Source organism: Phascolarctos cinereus, unplaced genomic scaffold, assembly GCF_003287225.1.
Source record: "Phascolarctos cinereus isolate Bilbo 61053 unplaced genomic scaffold, phaCin_HiC Scaffold_5;HRSCAF=322, whole genome shotgun sequence".
Classification (NCBI taxonomy): Eukaryota; Metazoa; Chordata; class Mammalia; order Diprotodontia; family Phascolarctidae; genus Phascolarctos; species Phascolarctos cinereus.
Genome location: NW_027555958.1, coordinates 256,853,917 through 256,877,293, shown reverse-complemented (window position 1 = coordinate 256,877,293; position 23,377 = coordinate 256,853,917). Strand labels below are relative to the sequence as shown.

Sequence of the window (23,377 nt, the reverse complement as noted above, 5' to 3'; positions counted from 1 at the left end):
AACACCCTTTTCTGTCTTGGAACTGTGAGGACGATTTCTTCTCTGCCATGCCAGCACTCCTCCTTCCTCCAGGACCACCATCCAGAATCGTGACTCAGATCCATGCACAGGCAAAGCAAGAGAATCCTGCACCAGCAAAGAGATCCCTGCAATCTCACTCTGATCAGCCACTCAATTCCCCCTTAGTCTGTGGGCTGGGAAGCTCTGGAGGCAGCTGCCACCCTGGGGTCATGCACCACTCTTCTCTCTCACTTCAGACACAGACTTTTCCTACTGACCTTTTAATTTTCTTTGGCATTCATCAATTGAGAAGTCTGGAAATAACCACAGCTGCCTGTGATTCAGTCCTCCGAGGCCTGGTCCAAGTTCTCTGAGGCCTCTGCACCCGTGCCAAATTGTGCTCCTCTCCCCATGCAGCACGATATACCTTACCAATCAACCATCTAGGCTGTCTTAGGCTGTAAATTTGTGCCACTCTGTCTTTTTGTGGGTTCTGCTGCTTTAGAATTTGTTTAGATCCATTTTTTACAGGTATTTGGAAGGTTTTGGGGGAGAGCACTGCTTTTACTCTGATATCTTGGCTCTGCCCCTCTATTGTCTATATTATAACATAAATTTGGGTGATAATCTTATAGAATTCATCCATATGCATATCTAGGACAAATTGACCACAAGTTGGACTTGGAGTTGAACAGGAACAGTAGGGAATTTGAACCTGATTCCAGGCCTGGTGCTCTATCCACTGCACCACTTAGCTGCCCCTCAAAACAACAAAAAAAGTAAGACAGTTTCCATTGTTGTTGCTGTTCATTTGTTTTGGTCATATCCAACTCTTTGTGACCCAATTTGGGTTTTTCTTAGCAAAGATACTGGAGTGGCTTGCCATCTCCTTCTCTAGCTCATTTTATAGATGAGGAAAAGGAGGCAAACAGGGTTAAGTGACTTGCCCAGGACACAGCTAACAAGTATCTGAGGCCAAATTTGAATTCATAACTCCAGGCCTGGCATTCTACCCATTGTGCCATCTAGGTGACCCTCATATAATTATAGAGGGGAAAAAATAGAATTGTAGTGAAATAGAAGACTTCCAAGCACTTTTTATGCAAAGAGTATAACTAAGCAGAAAATTTAACATACATACACATAGGAGTCAAGAAGCATAAAAAGGTAAACGTGAGTGAGAAATTTAAAGGATAATAAAACAACATTAAACTGTTTACATTCTCACAGGGGGAGGTGATACATACAGTCCCTCAGTACTTTGTTATCTCTAAGGATCAAGTCTAATTAGACAGAGGGCCTGGTTGTGATTTTGCTGTCTTTACACAACAATAAAAAAAAAAGAATGGAATGGATGAGGAAGAAGAATGCACTGAAATAAAGGGGAAGGGAGAGAAAGAAAGGGAGAAATTATCTTACATAAATGGGGTGCACAAAGAAGAGATTATATAACAAGGAGGACTTGTGGGTGGAGCAGATGGTACTCAAATCTTATTCTCATCTGAACTGGATAAATGAAGAAAAGATACACATGCACAAATAGTTGGGAATAATAATACATCTTATCCAATAGGGAAATAAGAAAGAAAGAAGTAAAAGGAAAGGGCACAAAATAAGAGGGAGTATGGATTAAGTGAGACATTAATCAGAATCAAAAGAGAGTTCTAAACAGGAGAAGTGGACAAAAAAGAAAAAAATATAGAATGGAAGTAAATAAACAGCAATCATAATTGTGAATGTGAATGAGGTGGAAGATAATATGAAAGATAGCAGAATGGTTTAGAAATAAAATTTGATAATGTGTCATTTATAAGAAACATTTTTGAAACAGAAAGATATACACAGAGCTAAAATAAAGGCCTAGAGCAGAATCAATTATGCTTTGGCTGAAATAAAACAAAGAAAAAAAATCAAAGCAAGGTTAGGAAACACGATCTCAAGAAAACAAAATAAAAAATAAACCAAATTAAAAGAGATAAGCAGGGAAATTTTTTTTTGCTAAAAGTTAACATAGACAATGAGTTAATATCCATACTAAAGATACAAAATAGTGTAGCACCTAATTCTTAAGGGAATGTAAAATGAGTCACAGGAAGAGACAGAAAAATTATTATAGAGGGAGACCTTAATGTAATGCCTCCTTCAGACCTAGAAAAATCAAAACAAAAGTAAATAAGATGCTGAAGACCTGAATAGAATTTTTAAAAAGTTGGATATTATAGACTTCTGGAAAATATTGAATAGGAGTAGAGAGAAATATATTAATTTCTCAGCTATGCATGGCATCTTCACAAAAAATGACCATATTTTATAGCCTAAAAACCTTACAAAGAAATGCACAAAAGCAGTAGCAGAAATAGCAAGTGTATCTTTTACCAACCACAATGCAATGAAATTACATTCAATAAAGGACCAGTGAAGCAAGATTAAAAATTAATTGGAAACTAATTAACATTCCTAAAGAATAGGTGGGTCAAAGAACAGATCTTGAAATAATCAATAATTTCAATAAAGATAATGAAAACAATGGGATAACATACCAAAATGTTGGGATGCATCCAAAGTAGTATTTGGGGGAAGCTTAAATTGCTAAACTCATTCATCACTAAAAGAAAGATAGAGAAGATCAATGAATTGGGCATACAACTTAAAAAGGTAGAAAACCAACAAGTTGAAAATCCCTAATTGAACACCAAAATATAAATCCTGAAAATCAAAGGTAAGAAAATTAAAAGTAAACACACACACACAGACACACACATACTCTCTCTCTCTCTCTCTCTCTCTCTCTCTCTCTCTCTCTCTCTCTCTCTCTCTCTCCTCTCTCTCTCTCTGAATTACTAAATAAGATTGGGATCTGGGTGTTTTCTTTTTTGGGGGGGAAAGTGAATAAGTAGGACATTAGCTAATTTGCTTTTAAAAAGAAAGATGAAAACAAAATTAGAAGTATCAAAAATGAAAAAAGTAAAGTCAAAACAAATGAAGAAGAAATAAAAATAATTATTAGGAGCTATTTTGCCTAACCATATGACAATAAAATAAACAATCTAAATGTGACAGATGAATATTTACAAAAAAAATAAATTGCCTAGATTAACAGAATAGGAAATAGAGTATCTAAATAACTCCAACTTAGAAAAAGAGATTGTACAAGCCATAAATGAATTGCCAAAGAAAAACTCCCCAGGACCTATTGCACTTACAAGTGAATTCTGCCAAATATTTAAAAACCAATTGATTCTTATACTATACATAGTTCTAAAAATAGGTAGCAAGGGATCCTACCAAATTTTTCTATGACACAAATAAAATCTTGATATCTAAAAGCAGGGAGAGTAAAAACAGAAAAAGAAAACTATAGACCAATTTCCCTAATGAATACAGTTGTAAAATTTTTAAATAAAATATTAACAAATATAGTACAGCAACATATCACAAAAATCATACACATTTAGTAGGCTGTATTCACACCATGAATTCAGGCAATTTTAGGCAATATTAGGCAAACTGTAAATATAATTGACCATATTAATAACATGAGCAAAACATAACACAATTATTTCAATAGGTGCAAAAAATGTTAGACAAAACACAACTGACTCATTCTTATTTAAAACAACAAGAAAAACAATGCTAGAAAGCATAAAAGTAAACGAAGCTTTTCTTTAAAATGACATTTTTTCTATCATCAAGTGCCAGCATTATCTGTAATGTGGATAAGCTAGACACTCTTTCAAGAAGATAAGGGGTAAAGCAAGGATGTCCATTGCTATTCTATACTCTCCTGGAAATACTTGCTATAGCTATAAGACTAGAAAAAAGAAATTGAAGGAATAATCATATGGAAAGAAGAAAGAAAGCTATCACTTTTGGGAGATGACATGATGATTGACTCTGAGAACCATAGAGGGTACAAAGCTAATCTAAATAATTAATATTTTAGCAAAGTTTCAGAGTATAAAATACAAATCATCAGCATTTCTGTATATTACCAACAAAAAAATTCATCAGGAAAAGATACAAAAAAGAAATACAATTTAAAATAAGTAGGGACAGTATAAAACACTTCAGAGTTTACCTGTCAATACACACACACACACACACACACACACACACACACACACACACACACACATAAGGACTATAGAAAACAATTACAAAAACATTCAACACAAAGAGAGTTCTAAATAATTAAAGAAATATTATTTATTCATGGTTAAGTCAAGGCAATATAATTAATATTACAATACCATTAAATTAATTTACTTACTTAGTACTACGTCAATCAAACTGCCAAAGATTAATTTTATAGAGCTAGATATAATAATAACAGAATTCATCTGGAGAAAAAAAGGTAAAAAATATTAAGAGATTCAATTAAAAAAATGGAAAGGAAGTGGTCCTAGTAGTACTAGATCTACAAACTATACTACAGAGTTGTAATCACCAAACAATTTGTGTGAAAAACAGAGAGGTTAATCCATGAAACAGAGTAGATATATGATATTTTGTTGTTGTTTAGTTGCTTTTCAGTTGTGACTGACTCTTGGTGACCTCACTTGGAGTTTTCTTGGCAAAGATACTGAAGTGGGTTGCCATTTCCTTTTGCAGCTCACTTTACAGATGACGAGCTGAAGTAATCAGGGTTAAGTGACTTGCCTATGGTCACACAGCCAGTAAGAGTCTGATGCTGGATTTGAACTCAGGAAGATGAATCTACCTGTATCCAAGACTGGCACTTTATCCACTGTACCATCTAGCTGCCCCAGGCATATAACATATAGAAACAAACAAGCACAACAACCTAATGTTTGATAAACTCGAAGATGACAACTGTTGGGACCAGAATTCACTATTCAATAAAAACGGTTGGAAAAATTTAAAAGTAGTCTGGTATAGTAGTAATAGATCAACCTTTCACACCATACACCAAGATAATCTCCAAATGGATACGTGATTTAGACACAAAGGATGACATAATAAGTGAATTAGTAGAACACAGAAGAAATTATCTGTCACGTCTATGAAGAGGGAAAGAATTAATGACCAAACAAAAGAAAGATGTTTAAAGGAGTTTAGATGTAAATGTTGATTACATAAAAATAAAAGGTTTTTGTGAGAGCAACCAATTCTGCTAGAACAAAATGAAAAGCAGGAAACTGGGGAGGTTAATTTCTATGACAAAGGAATTAGATATATAAGGAACCGAGCCACATTTACACACATCAGAGCCATTCTGCAACTGATAAATGGTCAAAGGATATGAACAGACAGATCTCAGAAGAAATCCAAGCTAGCAGTAGCTATATCAAAAAATACCAAATCACTAATAATTAGATGCACAGAAATTAAGACAACTCTGTAGTACCATCTCCCATCCATCAGATTGGCTAAATCACAAAAAAGAAAAATGACAAATGCTGCAGGGGCTATAGGAAAACAGGTACAGTGTTGATGGAGTTGTGAGCTGTTCCAACCAATTCTTGACCACAAAAACTGCACTGCAGCTGTCATTGATATTACCATACCATTCAAAGGTAGATATTCAGGTTTTCAATCAGTCAAAGTGGGAAAAACAATGTCAGATAGTGTGTTAGTATCATCTGGCACAGGGACTTATTAGCTAATTAGCTAAACGTGTGGGAGTTTATACAATTATGATAATTAATTGTGTTTCCTTCTGTCTGATTTGCTTGTAATATTTCTTCTCACTCTCTGTCCTCTCTTTACAAATAAGGAGAGGGTAGTGTTGATGAGGTACTTGAGTTAAGACCTCCAGCCCTAGGACCATATCTCTCCCTAGTCCAAAGACCTTGTCTCTAGCAATAACTCACTAGTGGGCCCAGTGAGGCAAACTATAGGTCCCTGTTAGAATAACAAGGTGACCCTGTAGAATTTCCCTTGTATGAACAGGATGATGTTGTACCAGCAGAATTATCCTGTGCTGATTCCTAAGTTCTCTGGTGCCAATATTACTATACATTCCAGACATTAAGATATAGGTCCCCTCTTGTGACTATATTGTCTAACAGTGCATTGACTAGTAACAGACAGGCTGGCACTCATCACCTGATTAGCATACTTGGCACCCATTCACTGAATCTTCTCTATGTAAGATTTAGCATCATTCCTGTTAGGTTTCAAGTTCCCTAAAAGAGCTCTGCCTGCTATATAGCATTACAATAAACTTTTTGTCACTTGACTGAAAGAGTGCTTGAGTCCACGAATTCTTTCCAGACAATTCTGCTCTAAACCTCTGTATTTTGGGGACCCTGCATCCCTAAAACTGCATCAGTGTGGTGAATAAAATGAAACTTAGCCAAACTGAGGCATGTGTTCTCCAGGGCAAGATGACCATTTGTTAATACTGATACATATAGCTGTTAATAAGTGGGCTTGACTGGACTGCTTAGTCAGGTCAGTGACCCAGATGGTACAGAAAAACCCATTTTTATTGAGAAGCAGGAAAGGAGGGGGCCAGTGTAGTTAGGAAGCCTTACAATTGGCTGCCACTGGAGAAAGTGGGTTGGCTTTCAGGTGTGGCAGATCAGGTCTCTCATAGACAATTACAGAATGTTAATTGCTTTAGAGGCCCCAGATGCTTCTAGGAATCTTGGCTAGAAAATCAGAACCATCCCAATCAGGACACCTAGGTTAGCCATCTCCTAGGGCAGGCCAAACTACCCCTATTTTTTACAATGAGAAACAAGAGCAGGAGAGCTATCTGTTAGGGAAAGGCTTAGCTTAAAATGGTTTCTGTTTAGAGGTAAACAAGAGTCCTAAGTTAAACTGGTTAGCAAGCAAATGTCCTGGGGGCTAGGAGCTTGAGCCACTGCCTTTTGACCATGTCTTTAAGTCAATTCAAACTAGGACCACTTTTGAATGAGATAAGTTCTAGCAGATACTGAGGATTCTAAAAATCAAGACAGCATAAATATTAATTACATTATAAAAATTAATGCAATGGAAACAAGAGGTAATATTGATTTTTACCTCTCACAATGGTAAGAGAAAAAGAATGGACTCAACACAGGTGCTTTAAGCTTGAATCAATTTGCTTTTATTGCTCTATTCCTCTTCTCTAATCTTCATGACCAAAAAGATGGATTACTAGATTATCTCCTTTTCTTCATGATCTCTCAAAAATCTTCTTCATGAGAATTATGCACCAGAGATAAAATAATTTCCACTATGGCAATAAGATAAGATACCAAGAATCCTAATGAAATAACAAGCTAAAACATTAACTGCAGGGAAAGCTAACCCTTAATCTTAATGTGCCCTGATGGATGGTACCATTAGACACATAGGCTTGTACTTTGAGATCTACAGAGTTCCTTTGTTGTTGCCATCTGTTGTCTCTGCCATCACACCTCCTGTCCTTTTCCTCATCCCACCATTTTGTGGCAATAAGAAATGGAAATACCACTACCATTCCCCTTCCCTATGTGGAGGAGGTAGAGATATAGAAAAGTTGAAATGTACTACTCCTGGGAGAGCAGTATGTTGCTACAGTGCTCAACAAAATTAAAGAAGGGAACTGAGGCAAAAGTTGTGTTCATGTGTGTGAGTGTCTGTGTTTGTATGTGTGTGTATATGTGTGTGTGTTTGTGTATGTTTGTGTGGTTGTTGTTGTTTGCCCTTAATTGTCAAATAGGACCATGACATCAGGGAGGCGATGCCATGAAATACAAAGCTAATAATGACTAGCCAATACCAAATAGTTTTGATGGTTGCCATTTGTAGTGTAGTTTCAGACATACTTTGGCTAGTCTACCTCAAGAAAAATGACTTAATAGTGACTACCACCACCAGTTTATCTATTAGTTCAATGGTCTTACTTTCAATTTTGTTAATCTTTCCTGTGATTTTCAGGATTTCCAACTTAATACTTAATTGAAGATTTCTTTTTTTACCTTTTTTTAGTCACACACCCAATTTATTGATCTGCTCTTTTTCTACTTTATTGATGTAAGCATTTAGAGACATAAAATTTCCCCCAAGTATTGCTTCGGCTACATCCCATAAATTTAGTTGTGCTGTCTCATTGTTGTCATTATCTTTGATGAAATTATTGGCTGTTTTTATGATTTGTTCTTTGATCCATTCATTATTTAGGATTAAATTATTTACTTTCCAATTATTTTTTTTAAATATAAATTTATTTATTTTTAGTTTTCAATATTTACTTCCACAAGATTTTGAGTTCCAAATTTTCACCCCATCTCCCCTCCCCCACCCCAAGATGGCATGCATTCTGAATCCCTTCCCCTAGTCTGTCCTCTCTTCTATCTCTCCCCCCTTCTCTTATACCCCTCCCCTTCTATTTTCCTGTAGGGCAGGATAGACTTCTGTATCCCATTTCCTATTTCTTTTCCCAGTAGCAGGTGAAAACTTTTTTTTTAAAATATGTTTTTAAAACTTTAGGTTTCAAATTTTCTCCCTTCCTCCCTCCCCACCCACCCTCATTGAAAAAGCAAGCAACTCAATGTAGGTTATACATGTGCAGTTATGCAAAACACTTCCATGGTAGACATGTTGTGAAAAATTAACTAAATTTCCCTTAATCCTATCCTGCCCTCCCATTTATTCTATTCTTTCTTTTGACCCTGTCCCTCCTCAGAAGTATTTGCTTCTGATTACCACCTTTCCCAATCTGCCCTCCTCTCTATCATCTCCCTGCTCTCTTGTGCCCTTCTCCCCCTATGCTCCTGTAGAGTAAGACAGATTTCCATACCCAATTGAATGTGTACATTATTCCCTCCATAAGCCAAATCCTATGAGAATGAGATTCACTCATTCCCTCTCACCTTCCCCATTTCCCCTCCACTGTAAGAGACTTTTCTGTTTTTTTTGTGAGATAATTTACCCCATTCTACCTCTCCCTTTCTTCTTCTCCAAGTATAATCCTCTCTCATTCCTTAATTTTATTCTCCAGACATGACCCCTTAATCTTCAACTCACCCTGTGCCCTCTATCTATCTGTCTGTCTGTCTGTCTGTCTATCTATCTATACATTCACATAATTTTTTCCCTCTAACTACCCTAATACTGACAAGGGTCTCATGAGTTATAAATATCATCTTTCCATGCAGGAATGTAAACAGTTCAACCTTAATAAGTCTCTTATGATTTCTCTTTCCTGTTTACCTCTTCATGTTCCACTTGAGTCTTGTATTTGAAAGTCATTTTCTATTCAGCTCTGGTCTTTTCATCAAGAATGCTTGAAAGTCCTCTATTTCACTGAATGACCATTTTTTCCCCTGAAGGATTATACTCAGTTTTGCTGGGTAGGTGATTCTTGGTTGTAATCCTATCTCCTTTGCCCTCTGGAATATTATATTCCATGCCCTGCAGTCCTTTAATGTAGAAGCTGCTAAATCTGTGTTATCTTGATTGTGTTTCCACAGCACTTGAATTGTTTCTTTCTGGCCGCTTGTAATATTTTCTCCTTGACCTGGGAACTCTGGAATTTGGCTACAATATTCCTAGGAGTTTTCCTTTGGGGATCTCTTTCAGGAGGAGATCAGTGGATTCTTTCAATTTCTATTTTGCCCTCTGGTTCTACTATATCAGGGCAGTTTTCCTTGATAATTTCTTGAAAGATGATGTCTAGGCTCTTTTTTTGATCATGGCTTTCAGATAGTCCAATAATTTTTAAATTCTCTCTCCTGGATCTATTTTCCAGGTCAGTTGTTTTTCCAATGAGATATTTCACATTTTTTCTAATTTTTCATTCTTTTGGATTTGTTTTACAGTGTCTTGATTTCTCATAAGGTCACTGTCTTCCAATTGCTCTATTCTAATTTTTAAGGAAGTATTTTCTTCAGTAATCTTTTGGACTTTCTTTTCCATTTGGCCAATTTTTCTTTTTAGGGCATTTTTCTCCTCATTGGCTTTTTGGACCTCTTTTGCATTTTGGGTTAGGCTTTTTTTAAGGTGTTATTTTCTTCAGTATTTTTGGGTCTCCTTTAGCAAGCTGTTGACTTGTTTTTCATTTTCTTGCATCACTCTCATTTCTATTCCCAGTTTTTCCTCTACTTCTCTTACTTGCTTCTCAAAATCCCTTTTGAGCTCTTCCAAGGCCTGGGGCTGATTCATATTTTTCTTGGAGGCTTTGGACGTAGGAGCTTTGACTTTGCTGTATTCTTCTGGTTATATATTTTGATCTTCTTTGTCACCAAAGTAAGATAATATAATCTGACCCTTTTTGTGAGGCTTACTCATGATCCCAGCCAACTACTTGAGTTTTAAACTCTTTGTTAAGGTAAGAGTCTGCTTCCAATGTGGAGAACATACTGTCATAGCTTTGGGGGTTTGTACAGCTGTTTTCAGAGATACTTGTAGGAACCCATAAGTTTTCAGTTCTTCCAAGGTGGTATGATAAGGGGCTAGGTGTTTACTCCTTTCCTGGCCTGTGCTCTGGTGTATTAGTGAACACAAGTACTCCTTTCTGTCCTGTAACTGTGAGGAGGGTTTCCCTCCACAGGTACAACAAGCTCCACCGTGCCAGCGCTCCTCCTCACCCCAGGACTGCCGCCCAGAACTGTAACCCAGATCCAAGCACGGGGAAAGCAAGAGATCCCTGCCATCCCTCTCTGATCAGCCACTGGATTCCACCTCAGTCTGTGGACCAGAAGCTCAGGAGGCAGCTGCCTCCCAAAGGGCCATGCTCTTGGGGAACAGGAGCTGAGACACTGCATTCCTCTCTTAGCATTGCAGAAACAGACTTTTCCCACTGACCTTCTAAGTTGTCTTCGGCATTTGTGGAATAAGAAGTCTGGAAACCACCACAGCTGCCCGTGATTTAGTCCTCTGAAGCCTGCAGCCTGCATGCCTATGTTGCCCTGTGTTCCTCTCCCCACCCAGCAGGATATACCTTTCTGATCAACCATCCAGGTTGTCTTGGGCTGGAAATTTGCTTCACTTTGTCTTTTTGTGGACTCTGCTGCTTTAGAATTTGTTTAGAGCCATTTTTTGTAGGTATTTAGAGGGGTTGAGGGAGAGCTCTCCCATTAATTTTTAATCTATGTTTCCATGGCCCTTTATTGAATGTAATTTTATTGCATTATGATCTAAAAAAGGACACATTTTTATTTTTCCTTTTCTGCATTTGGTTGAGAGGTTTTTATGATTGATTTTTTGTATAGGTGCCGTGACCTGCTTAGAAAAACAATAAAGTATATTCCTTTCTATTTCCATTCAATTTTCTCCAGATGTCTTGCCTATCTAAGGATTCCAAAATTCTATTCATCTCCTTAACTTCTTTCTTATTTTTTTTTTTGTTAGATTTATCTAGTTCTGAGAGGGGAACAGATCTGAGAATTTTCTGCAAAGAAATCATAAATGAATTTTGTGATTTCAAAAGTTATTGAGATCATCAGGTAATATAGAGGGAAAAGAGAAGGCCCACAATAGAGCCCTGGAGAATATCCATATGTAGCAGGTATATCCTGGATAAATATCCAGCAAAGAATACTGATAAATGATGATCAGAGAAATAGGAGAACCAGAAGAAAGCAGCATCATTAAAACCTAAAGAGAGGAGAATAGCAAGGGGAAGAGGTGATTAAAAGTTTTAAGGGTCTTGTGAGGTCAAGGGTATAATTGCTCTATGTATATTTCAGGTGACATGGAAGAATATTAGCACGTGCAATGAAATGTGGATGAAGTAATTTGATCTAATGATAAGAGATCATTATATTTGAAGAGAGAAATTTCAGTTGAATAATGAGGCCAATAGCCAGATTACTAGTTGGTCTGGTTGTCCTTCATTCTCAAGGAGGACCAAAATGACATCACTATGTTAGAGTCAAGTTACAGTGTGTTCAGCTGGCTGATCTGACCAATATGAGCTCAAAATGCTCTACCACAGGTCAGACATAAATAGTCCATATGAACATTTGGGGTGGATTCTCTAAATTTATACATCTCACATTTCTTCGGAGCTACTGCTATTCTACTTCGCTCATAGAGGACAAGGCCTTCTTTCATGTGGGCATGCCATGCTGGGCGGTTCTTTGTCAGCATCTCCCAGGACACACAGTATATTCCAAAGTTCTTCAAAGTGTCCTTGTATTACTTCTTCTGACCATCATGTGAGTGCTTTTCTTGCAAAAGTTCTCTGTAAAACAGTCTTCTAGGCAAGGGCATGTTTGACAATTAAAAAATATATCCAGCTCATAGGAGCTGGTTGCACTCTCTGTAGCAGAGTTAGAAACCTTTAAGAAAGGACTTCAGTATCCAGTACCTTCTCTTGCCAGATGATCTTCAGAATCTTCCGAAGACAATTCAAATGGAAGTGATTCAGCTTCCTGGAGTGGCAGTTCTATACTGTTCAGGTTTCACAGGACTACAGCAATGAGGTTAGCAGAAGGTCTACAGAGCCATTTTGCTGACCTCATTGTTGTATAAGCCAGATCATAGAGAGTTAAGAAGAGAATGAGAACAAAGTAAGTGGAAGCACATATAGACAACCTTCTGAGTTTGGCCAAGAAAGGGAGGAGAGATAGACAATAGATACTGGAAATGGATCAAGTGAAGGTTTTTTTCTTTTCTTTTCTTTTTGAAAATTGGGGAGACATGGAGATGTTCGTAGGTAGTAGCGAAGCATCTGGTAGACAGAGAGGGATTGAAGATAAGTGAGAGAGTGTGGATGACAGAGTGGAAGATCTACTGGAGAAGCCAGGAAGAAATAGGATCAGGTGCATGTAGAGATGTGTGCCACATCAAGAGAAGAGCAATGTCTTCATGTGAGACAGGATTGAAGAAGGAGGCAGTGGTTAAAGGTGTCTGAGTGATGTGGAATGAGGAGTAGGGTAGAAAAGTGAATGGCCTGAAGATTTTCAGCAAGATATGAGGCAAACTATTTGGCTGAGAGGACATGCATATGGGAGCCATGGGAGGTTTGGAGAAGGATGAAAAAGTTGGAAAAATTGCTGTGATGGGCAGGATAATGAATCTTTTTAGGGAGATATAAAAAGATTGCCTTATAGCAATGAGGGTCAAATTGATGTTATGTAACATACATTTGCAGTTATAGTAGTTTCATTATTTTCTCCAGCTACAGTCAGTAGTTACATGAATAATGGTGAAAACAATGATTTTTTGGGGGTGGGTGTATACCAAGGATGAGACTTGGCAAGGCAAGATTGCTGGTAGGATAAGGGGAAAAGGGATGTTAGAGGACAGTATAGAGTTGAACTGGTTCACCAAGGAGTCAAGATGAGATAGGGAAGGGAGTAAAACCAGTAAGTGATGGACTGGGAAAGAACCGATGGATGGAGGGATTGGTATGTCATGGCGAGAATGTAGAATAGGGTTAGGGGCTATAAGCAGAGGGATAGGTGGAGTGAAAACAAGTTATGATTAGAAAAAGGAATTTCATAGTTTATGAACGTGGAAGTGGAACACTTTTCAGTGATGGTAAGGTCAAGGGTATAATTACTCTGTGTATAGTTTAGGTGGCATGGAGGAATAAATAACTGTCAATTAGCAAGTGCAAGGAAATAATGGTGTTTCAGAGTGTATAAATATGCAAGCTGAAGTCCCTTGGTATGAAAGTAGGTCTTGTGGAGGAGCAAAAGACTATAAGCCAGGCCCTGAACACATTGAAGCAGGAAGGAGAGTATCTTGGATGTTAGTAGATAACAGCTACTAAAAACTCAGTCTCAGAAAGAAAAACTAAGAATCTCTCAAAGCAAACACATGCACACAGACACAGAGACACACAGACACACACACTCACATGTATAGAAATCTCAGGTGTAGATGGATTAGACTGATTTACAAGTTAATTCTATCAAGCTTTCAGAGAACAGTTAGTTCTCATGCTACATAAACCATTTATAAAAATGGAAAAATAAAGTAATTACAAACTTTTTCTTGACATATATTATCCTGGTATACAAACCTGGGAGATAAAGTAGAGAAAGAAAACTATTGATTATTTTAAGTCATGTTTATTTTTGTTACATTGACTAAAATATTTTCAGAGTGTACAGCAATACACAAATAATTATTCCCTATTACCATTTTGGTCTTATACCAGGAATATAAGTAAAAATTAGAAAATTAAAAATATAACAATCATATATTAAATAGCTTTAATTTAATTTTTTTGTTTTTGTTTTAAGCAATGGGGTTAAAATGACTTACCTAGGGTCACACAGCTAGTAAGTGTCATGGGTCTGAGCCCAGATTTGAACTCAGGTCCTCCTGAATCCAGGGCCAGTGCACTATCCATTGTACCACCTAGCTGCCCCTTAAATAGCTTTTATTTAGAAAGTCTAGCGAACTCTTCCACCAAAGCTGTTTAAAATCTTTCTGTAACTTAGAATATAAACCCTAGAGTGCTGCCTAAAGTGATTCCCAGGTGAAGTAACTTGCCTAGAGTTACAGAGCTAGTTAGTGACCATCAGAAACTGTGTGACTAATAGAATTTTGTGAAAGCCTTAGCTAGTCTAGTCAATTATGAAAGCAACAGACCTTTTTATTTGTCATGTTAAAGAAAAATCTTAAAAGAGGAAAGGGAGCAGGTAATTATTGTTTGCCAGTCATTGTGCTAAACACTTTAAAAATATTTTCTCATTTAATCTAGAAGACAAGCTTATACAAACACTAAAGTTAAGAGAAGCATGAAAAGGTAGACACGAGTAAGTAATCAAAAGGAGCCAAATGAGGTGTTTTTATTGTTATGTGAAGAGACGCTTTGTGTAGCCTCACAGAACTCTCTTATCATCAGGGGTCATAGAGGAAGTTTAATTAGACAGAGGAGTCTATTATGTTTTGGTAATCTCAAAAGAAGAAAAAAAGAAATAGAAAGGGGGAGGAAGAGGAACACACTATGAGACCAGGTGAGCTGGAGAGGAACAATAGGGAAAATGATCTCACAGAAATGGAGCACGCAAGTAGAAGACTACTCAACAAGAAGGGGAAAGTGGGAGGGTGTGGGTGACACGTGAGCCATGGTCTCATCTGAATTGGACAAAAGAGGAAAGAATACACATACAAAGTTTGGGTTTAGAAATATTTCTTTTGCAACGGGAAAATAAGAGGAAAAGGGATTAAAGGAAAAGGACAAAATACCATTAATGAATATTGATTAACATTTTTAAACCTATTCTAGCAAAAGACTGCAGCAAAAACAAAGTAAAATAAAAACCCTAAGTACTACGACCAAGCTGAATTTATTGAAGGCACAGAAGAATGATTCCATATTAGAAATTAGAATTATATGTATATGTATATATATATATATATATATATATATATAAAATAATGACACTTAATATTGATTATATCAGTAGATGTAGATATTACATCTGATCTTACAACTGAGGCACAAAGTTCCAAGCTTGACTAATTTATTAGTAAAGTATGGATTTACCAATAAATAAGTTTTCAACTTCCTAAGCAAAGACCCTGAAATGAGGGAGATGGCTCCCTTTTGTAGTTTTGGGGAATATGGAACAAAGAACAGGACTTTGTAGGTGGGGAATAAGTTATAATTGGTAAAAAGAGCTTCACATCATGAATGATGAAATCAATATAATTGGTTACAAAGTTGAGGCATTGGGGATAATATGATTGCTCAAAAACTGGGAATTAGGAGCCAGGAAGAACTCCCTACTTCTCTCCTGTGACTAAGAAATGTTCCATTGTTTGAGTCCACCTACAAGGTTAGAGATACTGCACCAGATTCTTTGGATAACAAAGTACACATCCTTGAAAGATAACTCAGTGGTGTATCTATACTGGACCAGACTACCTGCTTTCTGTCCACATCCCTCAAGGATGACAGATTTCCTTGAGGCAAAAAATAGAACAGTGAATAACAGGAGAACTGGATTTCTAAACTTAACTTGTTATGAGCCAGCTGAATTTCTGAATTAAGCTGAGAGACAAAGAACCATGACTTGGGCAATTATAGTACAAAATCAATTAATTATAAATAGGATCAATTTAATGATGTTGCAGAATCAATCTGATTATTTCATAGAAAAGAACTTATGTATAGGACAATAAACATTTACATAAATCATCTTACAAAGCAAAGAAGAACTCAAATAAAATATGACTATAAGAATAATATGATTAAAAAATAACAGAATCACAGAATTTTTAGTAGAGTTGTTAGGGACTTTAGCAATAATTTGTTCTAAAGCCTACAGAAAAGGAATTCCCATTTAGTATACAGGGGAGATGATCTGGAATGAAAAGTTAGAATTATTTGCAATGAAGAAATATTGGAAGCTTTTCATTTGGGGTTTCCTAGATTTTCAGTTGTCTGGAAAATATGAATAAAAATGAGATTAATTGTAGTACAATTAGATGGATTCTTAATTGATCAAAAGGCTGGATCTAAAGAATAATCATTAGTAATTCAATTTCATCTTGTTAATAACTTTCCAATGTAAAGTCATAGGGATCTCTGCTGTAAAACATTTTTAACTCAACAATTTAGATAAAGGAATAGATGATAGGCTTATTAAATTTGCAGATAGACATTTGGGAAGGAAATCTACCAAAATGAATTAAATTAATCTAGCAAATTCAAATTTGAATCTAGCAAAATTCAAAAATTTACTGACAGGGTAGAATTCTGGGCCAAATAAAAAGAAAATTGAAATTCAATAAGAATAAATGTAAATTTTCATGTATGTTCAAAAATAAGTTTTGTGACTGCAAAATAGTTAATGCTTGACTAGACAGCGGTTTGTAAGAGATCTGAGTATTTTGCATGTTCTACGTGAGTAAAAGAAGTGATATGACAGGCCTAAAAGTTAATGCCATTTAGGCTACATAAAAGATAAATAATGTCTATGAACAAGGAAGTGATTTCTCTTTTATTTTGCTTTGGTAAGAACTCATCTGGCACGTTGTGTTTGGTTTTGAGTGCCACTTTTAAATAAGCTGGAGAGCATCCAGGGAAGATAACCAGAATGGTAAAAAGCTTTAAGTTTATGTCACTTCAAGATTGACTGAAGAACTGGGAATATTTAGCTTTGAGAAAAGAGGGGAGGTGGGGTTGGAAGAAACACATGATAATGGTTTTTAAGAATTTAAGGGCTTGACACCGAAAAGAGATTGGGATTATTTAGTTTTTGGACCTAGGTGGAAATTTCAAATAAGCAGACTTAAACTTGACATAAATAACAAGTTTCCTAAAAATTAGTGCTATGCAAAGATAGAATTGGATGCCTTAGAAAATAGTGATTGTCCCCTTATTAAAAATTTTCAAGCAAAGTAGATATGGAACTTCTTTGCTGTTTTCAGGGAATATACTTTGTCAAGTGTTTTGTTAAGTTGGTGTTTGTTGAAATGTGTGTGTGTGTGTGTGTGTGTGTGTGTGTGTGTGTGTGTGTGTGTGTGTGTGTATGGCAGCTGGGGTTAAGTGACTTGCCCTGAGCACTCAGCTAGTGTTGTGTCTGAGCTGGATTTGAACTCAGGTCCTCCTGACAGCAGAGCTGGTACGCTACCCACTTGTACCACCTAGCTGCACCTAAAAGTTTGTTTTTTCAAAAGCAAAATTAACCAACAAAAACCTTTTAAAGAAAGTAACTTAATTACCTCTATTGCTTCAAAAGCACTACTTTCCAGATTCTCAGAAATTTTCTGGTAGATACAGAAAACATAAAATTTTAGAGTGGGAAGGAATGTCTAGTTCAGTCTTTCATTTTCAAGATAAAGAGACCAAGATTCCAAGAAGACAAATATCTTTCTCCAGACCACTCAAGTAGAGAGTCAGAGCTATGCCCCACCCCACCCACCACTGCATTCAAACCTCTTGTCACCAAGATAGTGTTCTTTTAATTCAACCTGGGTTCTAGAATACTTCCCTAATTAATGTGAAGTGGGTGATGTAATAGTCTGACCTCTCTCTTTGGATTCACATCATTCTCACATCTCTTCTTTCCTGCCCTTCACTCAGGGCATCACCCTGACAGTAACATTTATCTAGACACTTAGATGGAGCTAGTAAAGGAAAGGACCACCTAATGACTTCAATAACACATTCTGCTTCTCAAGGAAGCTCTGGTGCTTGGTTTTTACACTAACCTCTCAGATTTTTCTCTAACTAAATAGAAAACAGATGTACAGCTATTATCTTATTGATTCTTTTAGTATCAGTTTTAATTTTTTTTAAAAATTACTTTGATTTTGTATAATCTTAGTTTCCACATTAATAAGGAACAGAGCACTTTGGTCATTTTCCTCAGAGTTTGTGACAAGTTTTCTCTGCATGTATCACTGGTTTGTGTTTTGGGAAAACATGGGAATATCTCCAATTTTTGTTATAGAAAATCAACCTCTAGCTATTTTTTTCTGTTGAAGGAACTGGGGGTAAGTAGCACAATGCTTGACTGTCTCATGCATCTGAATGTAGAAATGGCCAAATTCCATGACTACTTTAAACAAAAAGTTCTAGGCTAGGATCTGAGTAGGCAAAGGAGAAGGTAGATGTTCACTGAAGGTGGGGGAAATGATATGAAGAAATCACTCATCATTGACAATATTTTTCCGAGTTCTGAGGTAATTTAACAGTAGGGACATAGAATTATAGAATATTAGCACTAAAAGGGTTCTGAAAGCTGATGTAAGTCCAGCTTCATTTTTTATAGATGAAGAAATTCATAGATGCAGTAAAGTTCAGATGAGAAATACATGGTTTCACGGGTAAAAATATCATAGGTGAATATATTTTTACAGATTTATTCAAAGATACATGAATTTCTGCAAACATGCAAATGTTTTTATGGATACAAGCCCTTCTTCTAACTTGAAGGTATTTCATAATTTGTATATTCATCAGCCTGAATTAAAGCATCATTTTTATAACTATAGGATTATATTCTGAAGTAGAAAATTAGAAATTTCTGTGTAATAAATAATTTCAACATACAAATTGTCTCACTTTGAAATTAAGGGAGTTCAGAGACTATTTCATCATTTATTTATTTATTTATTTTTGAGAGGCAATCAGAGTTAAATGACTTGCATGGGTTCACATAGCTAGTAAGTGTGATGAGTTTGAATTCAGGTCCTCCTGACTTCAGGGCCAGTGCTCTATCCACTGTACCACCTTGCTGCCTATAGAGATCATTGGAAACCAAACCCATTTTTTTCTGCACTATTAATTCTATTTCACAATTCTCAGAGGGTTAGTCAAAACAAGCAGAGAGCTATATTGACTTTTTCCTGTGACAACTTTTAAAATTATAATGTCAGTCAGTTTAAAGAGCTTCAGTATAAGGCAAAAATGGTTTTAATTCAATTTGATCCAATCCAATTCTATTCAATTAAAATATATCTGTCATGCAAGGTACTTCCCTAAGTACTGCTGCTCAAAAAGAGGAACTAGACCCAAGAATCTTAAATTCAAATAGAGAAGATAGGAGAGAAATAAATAAAACACAAAGCAAAATGTGATAAATACATCAGATCCAAAGAATCTGGAAAGAAAAAGATCCCCTTCAATTAGTGGGATCAGGGAAAGATGGAAAGAATATTTTAAACTATAGCTAGAGTTCAGAGGAATCAAACGATTTTCATAGGCAAGAATTATGGTATAGTGGGGGAAAACTAATGAATCAGAGAGTCCAGAGGATCTGTGTTTGAATTATAGCTTTGCTGTATTGCCTGTGTAACTATGGAGAAATGAATAACATTCTTTTGGATCATTTCAAAATTTTAAAAATAAAGTGATTAAACTGGATGATTTTATTTTATTTACTTTTTTAAACTGGACAATTTTAAACGTCCTTCCTGGTACTAAATACTATGTTCTGTATATTCCTGGCACATGGACTACATGAACAAATGCATATTAATAGAAAAAGCTAAAAATCATTGGAGAGTGAAGAAGAGTCCAATGACTTGGGTTGAGAGAACTAGGAATGTCTGTCTCCTAGGTAGTGTAGTAATAGAGTGCTTGAACTGGAGTCAGAAAGACCTATGTTCAAATGTGACCTCAGACACTTACTAGATGTATGTCCCTGGGCAAGTCCCTTAACCACAATCTGCCTCAGTTTTTTCAAATAAGCATAATAGGGATAAAAATAGCACCTACTTGTTAAGGTTGTTGTGATGATCAAATGAAATATTTGTATCTCACATCATTTTTTAAAGTGCTTAGCATAGTGAATGATACATAGTAGGTGCTTAATAAATGCTTATACTTCCTTCTACAGATGTCATTTCCCTGCCCCCAATTTCTAATTTTGAATTCACATATATGTAAACAATTGCGGTCAGCACGAACAGATCTTATAAGGGTCTAGTATATATGAGCTCCTACCTCCCTAGTAGACTTCTGCCCACCAGGGGACTGATTTTTAACATATTTTAGTTAGTCAATCAACAAGCATTTATTATTCATTTACAATGTGTCACTCACCATGCCAAGCTGGGGATACAAAGAAAGGCAATATAGCCTTTGTCCTCAAGAAGCTCATGTTGTAATGTGGGAGATAACATGCAAATAACTAGGCTTATACAGCAGTAGATGTAGTGGTAGAAAAGAGTGGCAGACTCTCAGAAGGGAAGGAAGTAACAACGTGGGGGAACTGGGAAAGGCTGAGTTTTGAAGGAAGCTCGAGAAGGTAAGAGGTAGGAAGTTAGGAGAGATTCCAGGCAAGGGAGATAGTCAATGTAAAGATATGGAGAAGGAAGAGGGAATATTGTATGTGAAGAATAACATCCAGGACAAAATAGCCAGGTTAAGGGAATTAAAATGTAAAAAGATTAGAAAGGTAGCAAAGTGCTAGAGTATGAAGAGTTTTAAATAGTAAAGAGAGGATTTTTTGTTTTCATTTGGTCATGGAGAAATAGGAAGATACTGGAGTATACAGAATAGGGGGTTACTTGGTCAGATCTAAGCATTAGGAAAATCACTTTGTCAGTTGAATAGAGAATAAATTAGAGTAGGGAGTGGTTTATGGCAGGAGGACCAATTTGAGGCTATTGCAGTAGTTCAGGTAAACTTCTGTAAAAGGGAATGATAATGGCTTCAAGTAGGATGTTGAGTGATGGAGAGAATGGGTCCTGTATAAGAGATGTTATGAAAGTAGAAACTACAAGATTTGGTGTTGTGCTATAAATATGAGGGAAATGAGAGTGAAGAGTTCAGGACAACACCGAGGTTATGAGACTAGGTGACTGAGAGTGTCGTAATGTCCTTGATATTAATAGGCAAGTTTTAAAAAGGGAAGCATAATGAGCTCCATTTTGGGCACATTGAATTTGAGATGCTCATGTGAAAAAAGAAAAAGAAAATGAGTGCTTCCATAATGTTTTCTATGTTTATCTGAAGCCTACAGAGTTCATCTGGAAAATTCTTTTAGATAAGAATAATCTGGCAGAATCCCAGAATTTAAAAATCACAGAAGATGAAATTTTCCACCACAATAGGTCTAACTTTAGGTCCAAGTTAGGGCATTTGTATCACAGATTGATGATGAGAATCTCTTCTGTTAGCAAAAATACATCTGTGCTCCTGTTAGAACATTCTATGTGTCTTTTTCCTTCATGAATAGATGATCTGTCATTTATGCATAAAGGACAGAATATAAAATCCTTTGTTGTTTTGGTTGTTTTTAATCTTCCCCAGGTGAGATGACATGAAGCAAACAATGTGGGTGGAGAATCAAACTTTTGGGACTAATTTCATCATGTTGGGGCTCTTTAGCCAAAGCAAATACTCTACTCTCTTCTACTTATTAATATTCATTATTTTCATAGTAGCTCTGACTGGGAATGCCACTTTGGTTCTTTTGATTCAAAGTGATCCTCACCTCCACACTGCTATGTACTTCTTTATCAGTCAGCTTTCCCTCATGGATATGAAGTATATCTGTGTCACTGTGCCTAAGATGCTGTTGGATCAGGTGACTGGGATTCATGATATTTCAGCCCCAAGCTGTGGAATCCAGATGCTCCTCTATGTAACTCTTATGGAAACAGAAGTCTTCCTTTTGGCAGCCATGTCCTATGACAGGTATGTGGCCATTTGTCAGCCTCTCCGCTATCACATCTTCATGAACCATAGAGTTTGCATACTCCTTGCACTTATCTATTGGTTTTTGGGCTCCACTGATGGTTTCACACTCACCCCTATCACCATGAACTTCCTATTTTGTAAATCCTGACAGATCCAGCACTTCTTCTGTGAGGTTCTTGCCTTGTTGAAAATCTCCTGCTCAGACACCTCACTCTATGAGACTGTCATGTATATTTGCTGTGTCCTTATGCTGCTCATCCCTCTCACAGTTATTTTAAGCTCTTACTCCCTTATTCTCCTCAGAGTCTATAGGATGAATTCGGCCACTGGTCGGACGAAAGCATTTCTCACATGTTCCTCCCACATAACTGTTATTGTTTTCTTTTATGGAGCTGCTGTTTATAACTACATGCTCCCTGCTTCTTATCATACTGCTGATAAGGATATGATGGTGTCTGTCTTCTACACTATCCTAACACGTATTATAAACCCTCTCATCTACAGTATCAGGAATAAAGATGTCACAGCAGCTTTGAAGAAAATATTATGGTCAAAGCTGATATTAGCTAATTTTCAGAAGTAGAATATGATCTCTAAATATTTAAAAACAGTCCACATTCTTTTATTATCTATTATTGGGTCATTTTATTCATGTTGCCCTGTGGTAAATAGGCATCTCCCTTCCTCCCCTGTACTTCAAAATTAATTTCTTCTCCTTGAGAGTTTTTGAAACCTTTTGGGTTAATATTTTCCTGGTTTAGTATAAAAATCCTTGACATTTAAGTCAGAATATAAGGATTTGGCTTCTCTACCCACAACTTGTTAACTGGGTTGCCTTGAAGAAATGGTTCTCTGAGAATTGGTTAGCTTTTCTGTCCAATGTAGTGTTAAAGAAATAGTTATTTAATATCTAAAAGGTGAACGGGACCAGCATGGATTTATTAGAAATTGCTTTTCCTAAACTCCCTTCAGAGTATGCAGTCTTCAGGACCCTCTCTGATGTCTCAAGGTAGAGTTCTGGGTATGATGCTGGTTAGCAGGTACGCCACTTGCTACTGCTGCTGCTTGTCAGGCCTTCCAAAATCCTCACTCTGGGTTTTGTTTTGTTTTTAATTATTTTCCTTAGAAAATTAAACATTTGTTTTAAGTTTCGTGTACCTATAACTCTTTTTGCTTGCATGTTGAATTAATCAATTTCTTTGTTCACTAATACTGATTATTAACTAATCACTTCTAACCTCTTAGCTGGTTTACTCAAAAAATAAATAAAATAACTTGTTAGAACTCTTACCATATAGACTTTATGCCCTCCTGCAATCTAAGATGATAGTAATTAATTTTATAATCATTCTCAAGATAAGACTAGCATTTGAAATG

General features: G+C 36.4%; 1 protein-coding gene across 1 annotated transcript; it reads left to right on the top strand.

The window, feature by feature from the left end:
- Positions 1 to 21,620: 21,620 nt before the first annotated feature.
- Positions 21,621 to 22,583, top strand: LOC110194223 (olfactory receptor 2T29-like). The gene is given in 1 exon segment (XM_020966413.1): positions 21,621 to 22,583. A coding segment is annotated over 1 exon segment (963 nt).
- The last annotated feature ends 794 nt before the right edge of the window (positions 22,584 to 23,377 follow it).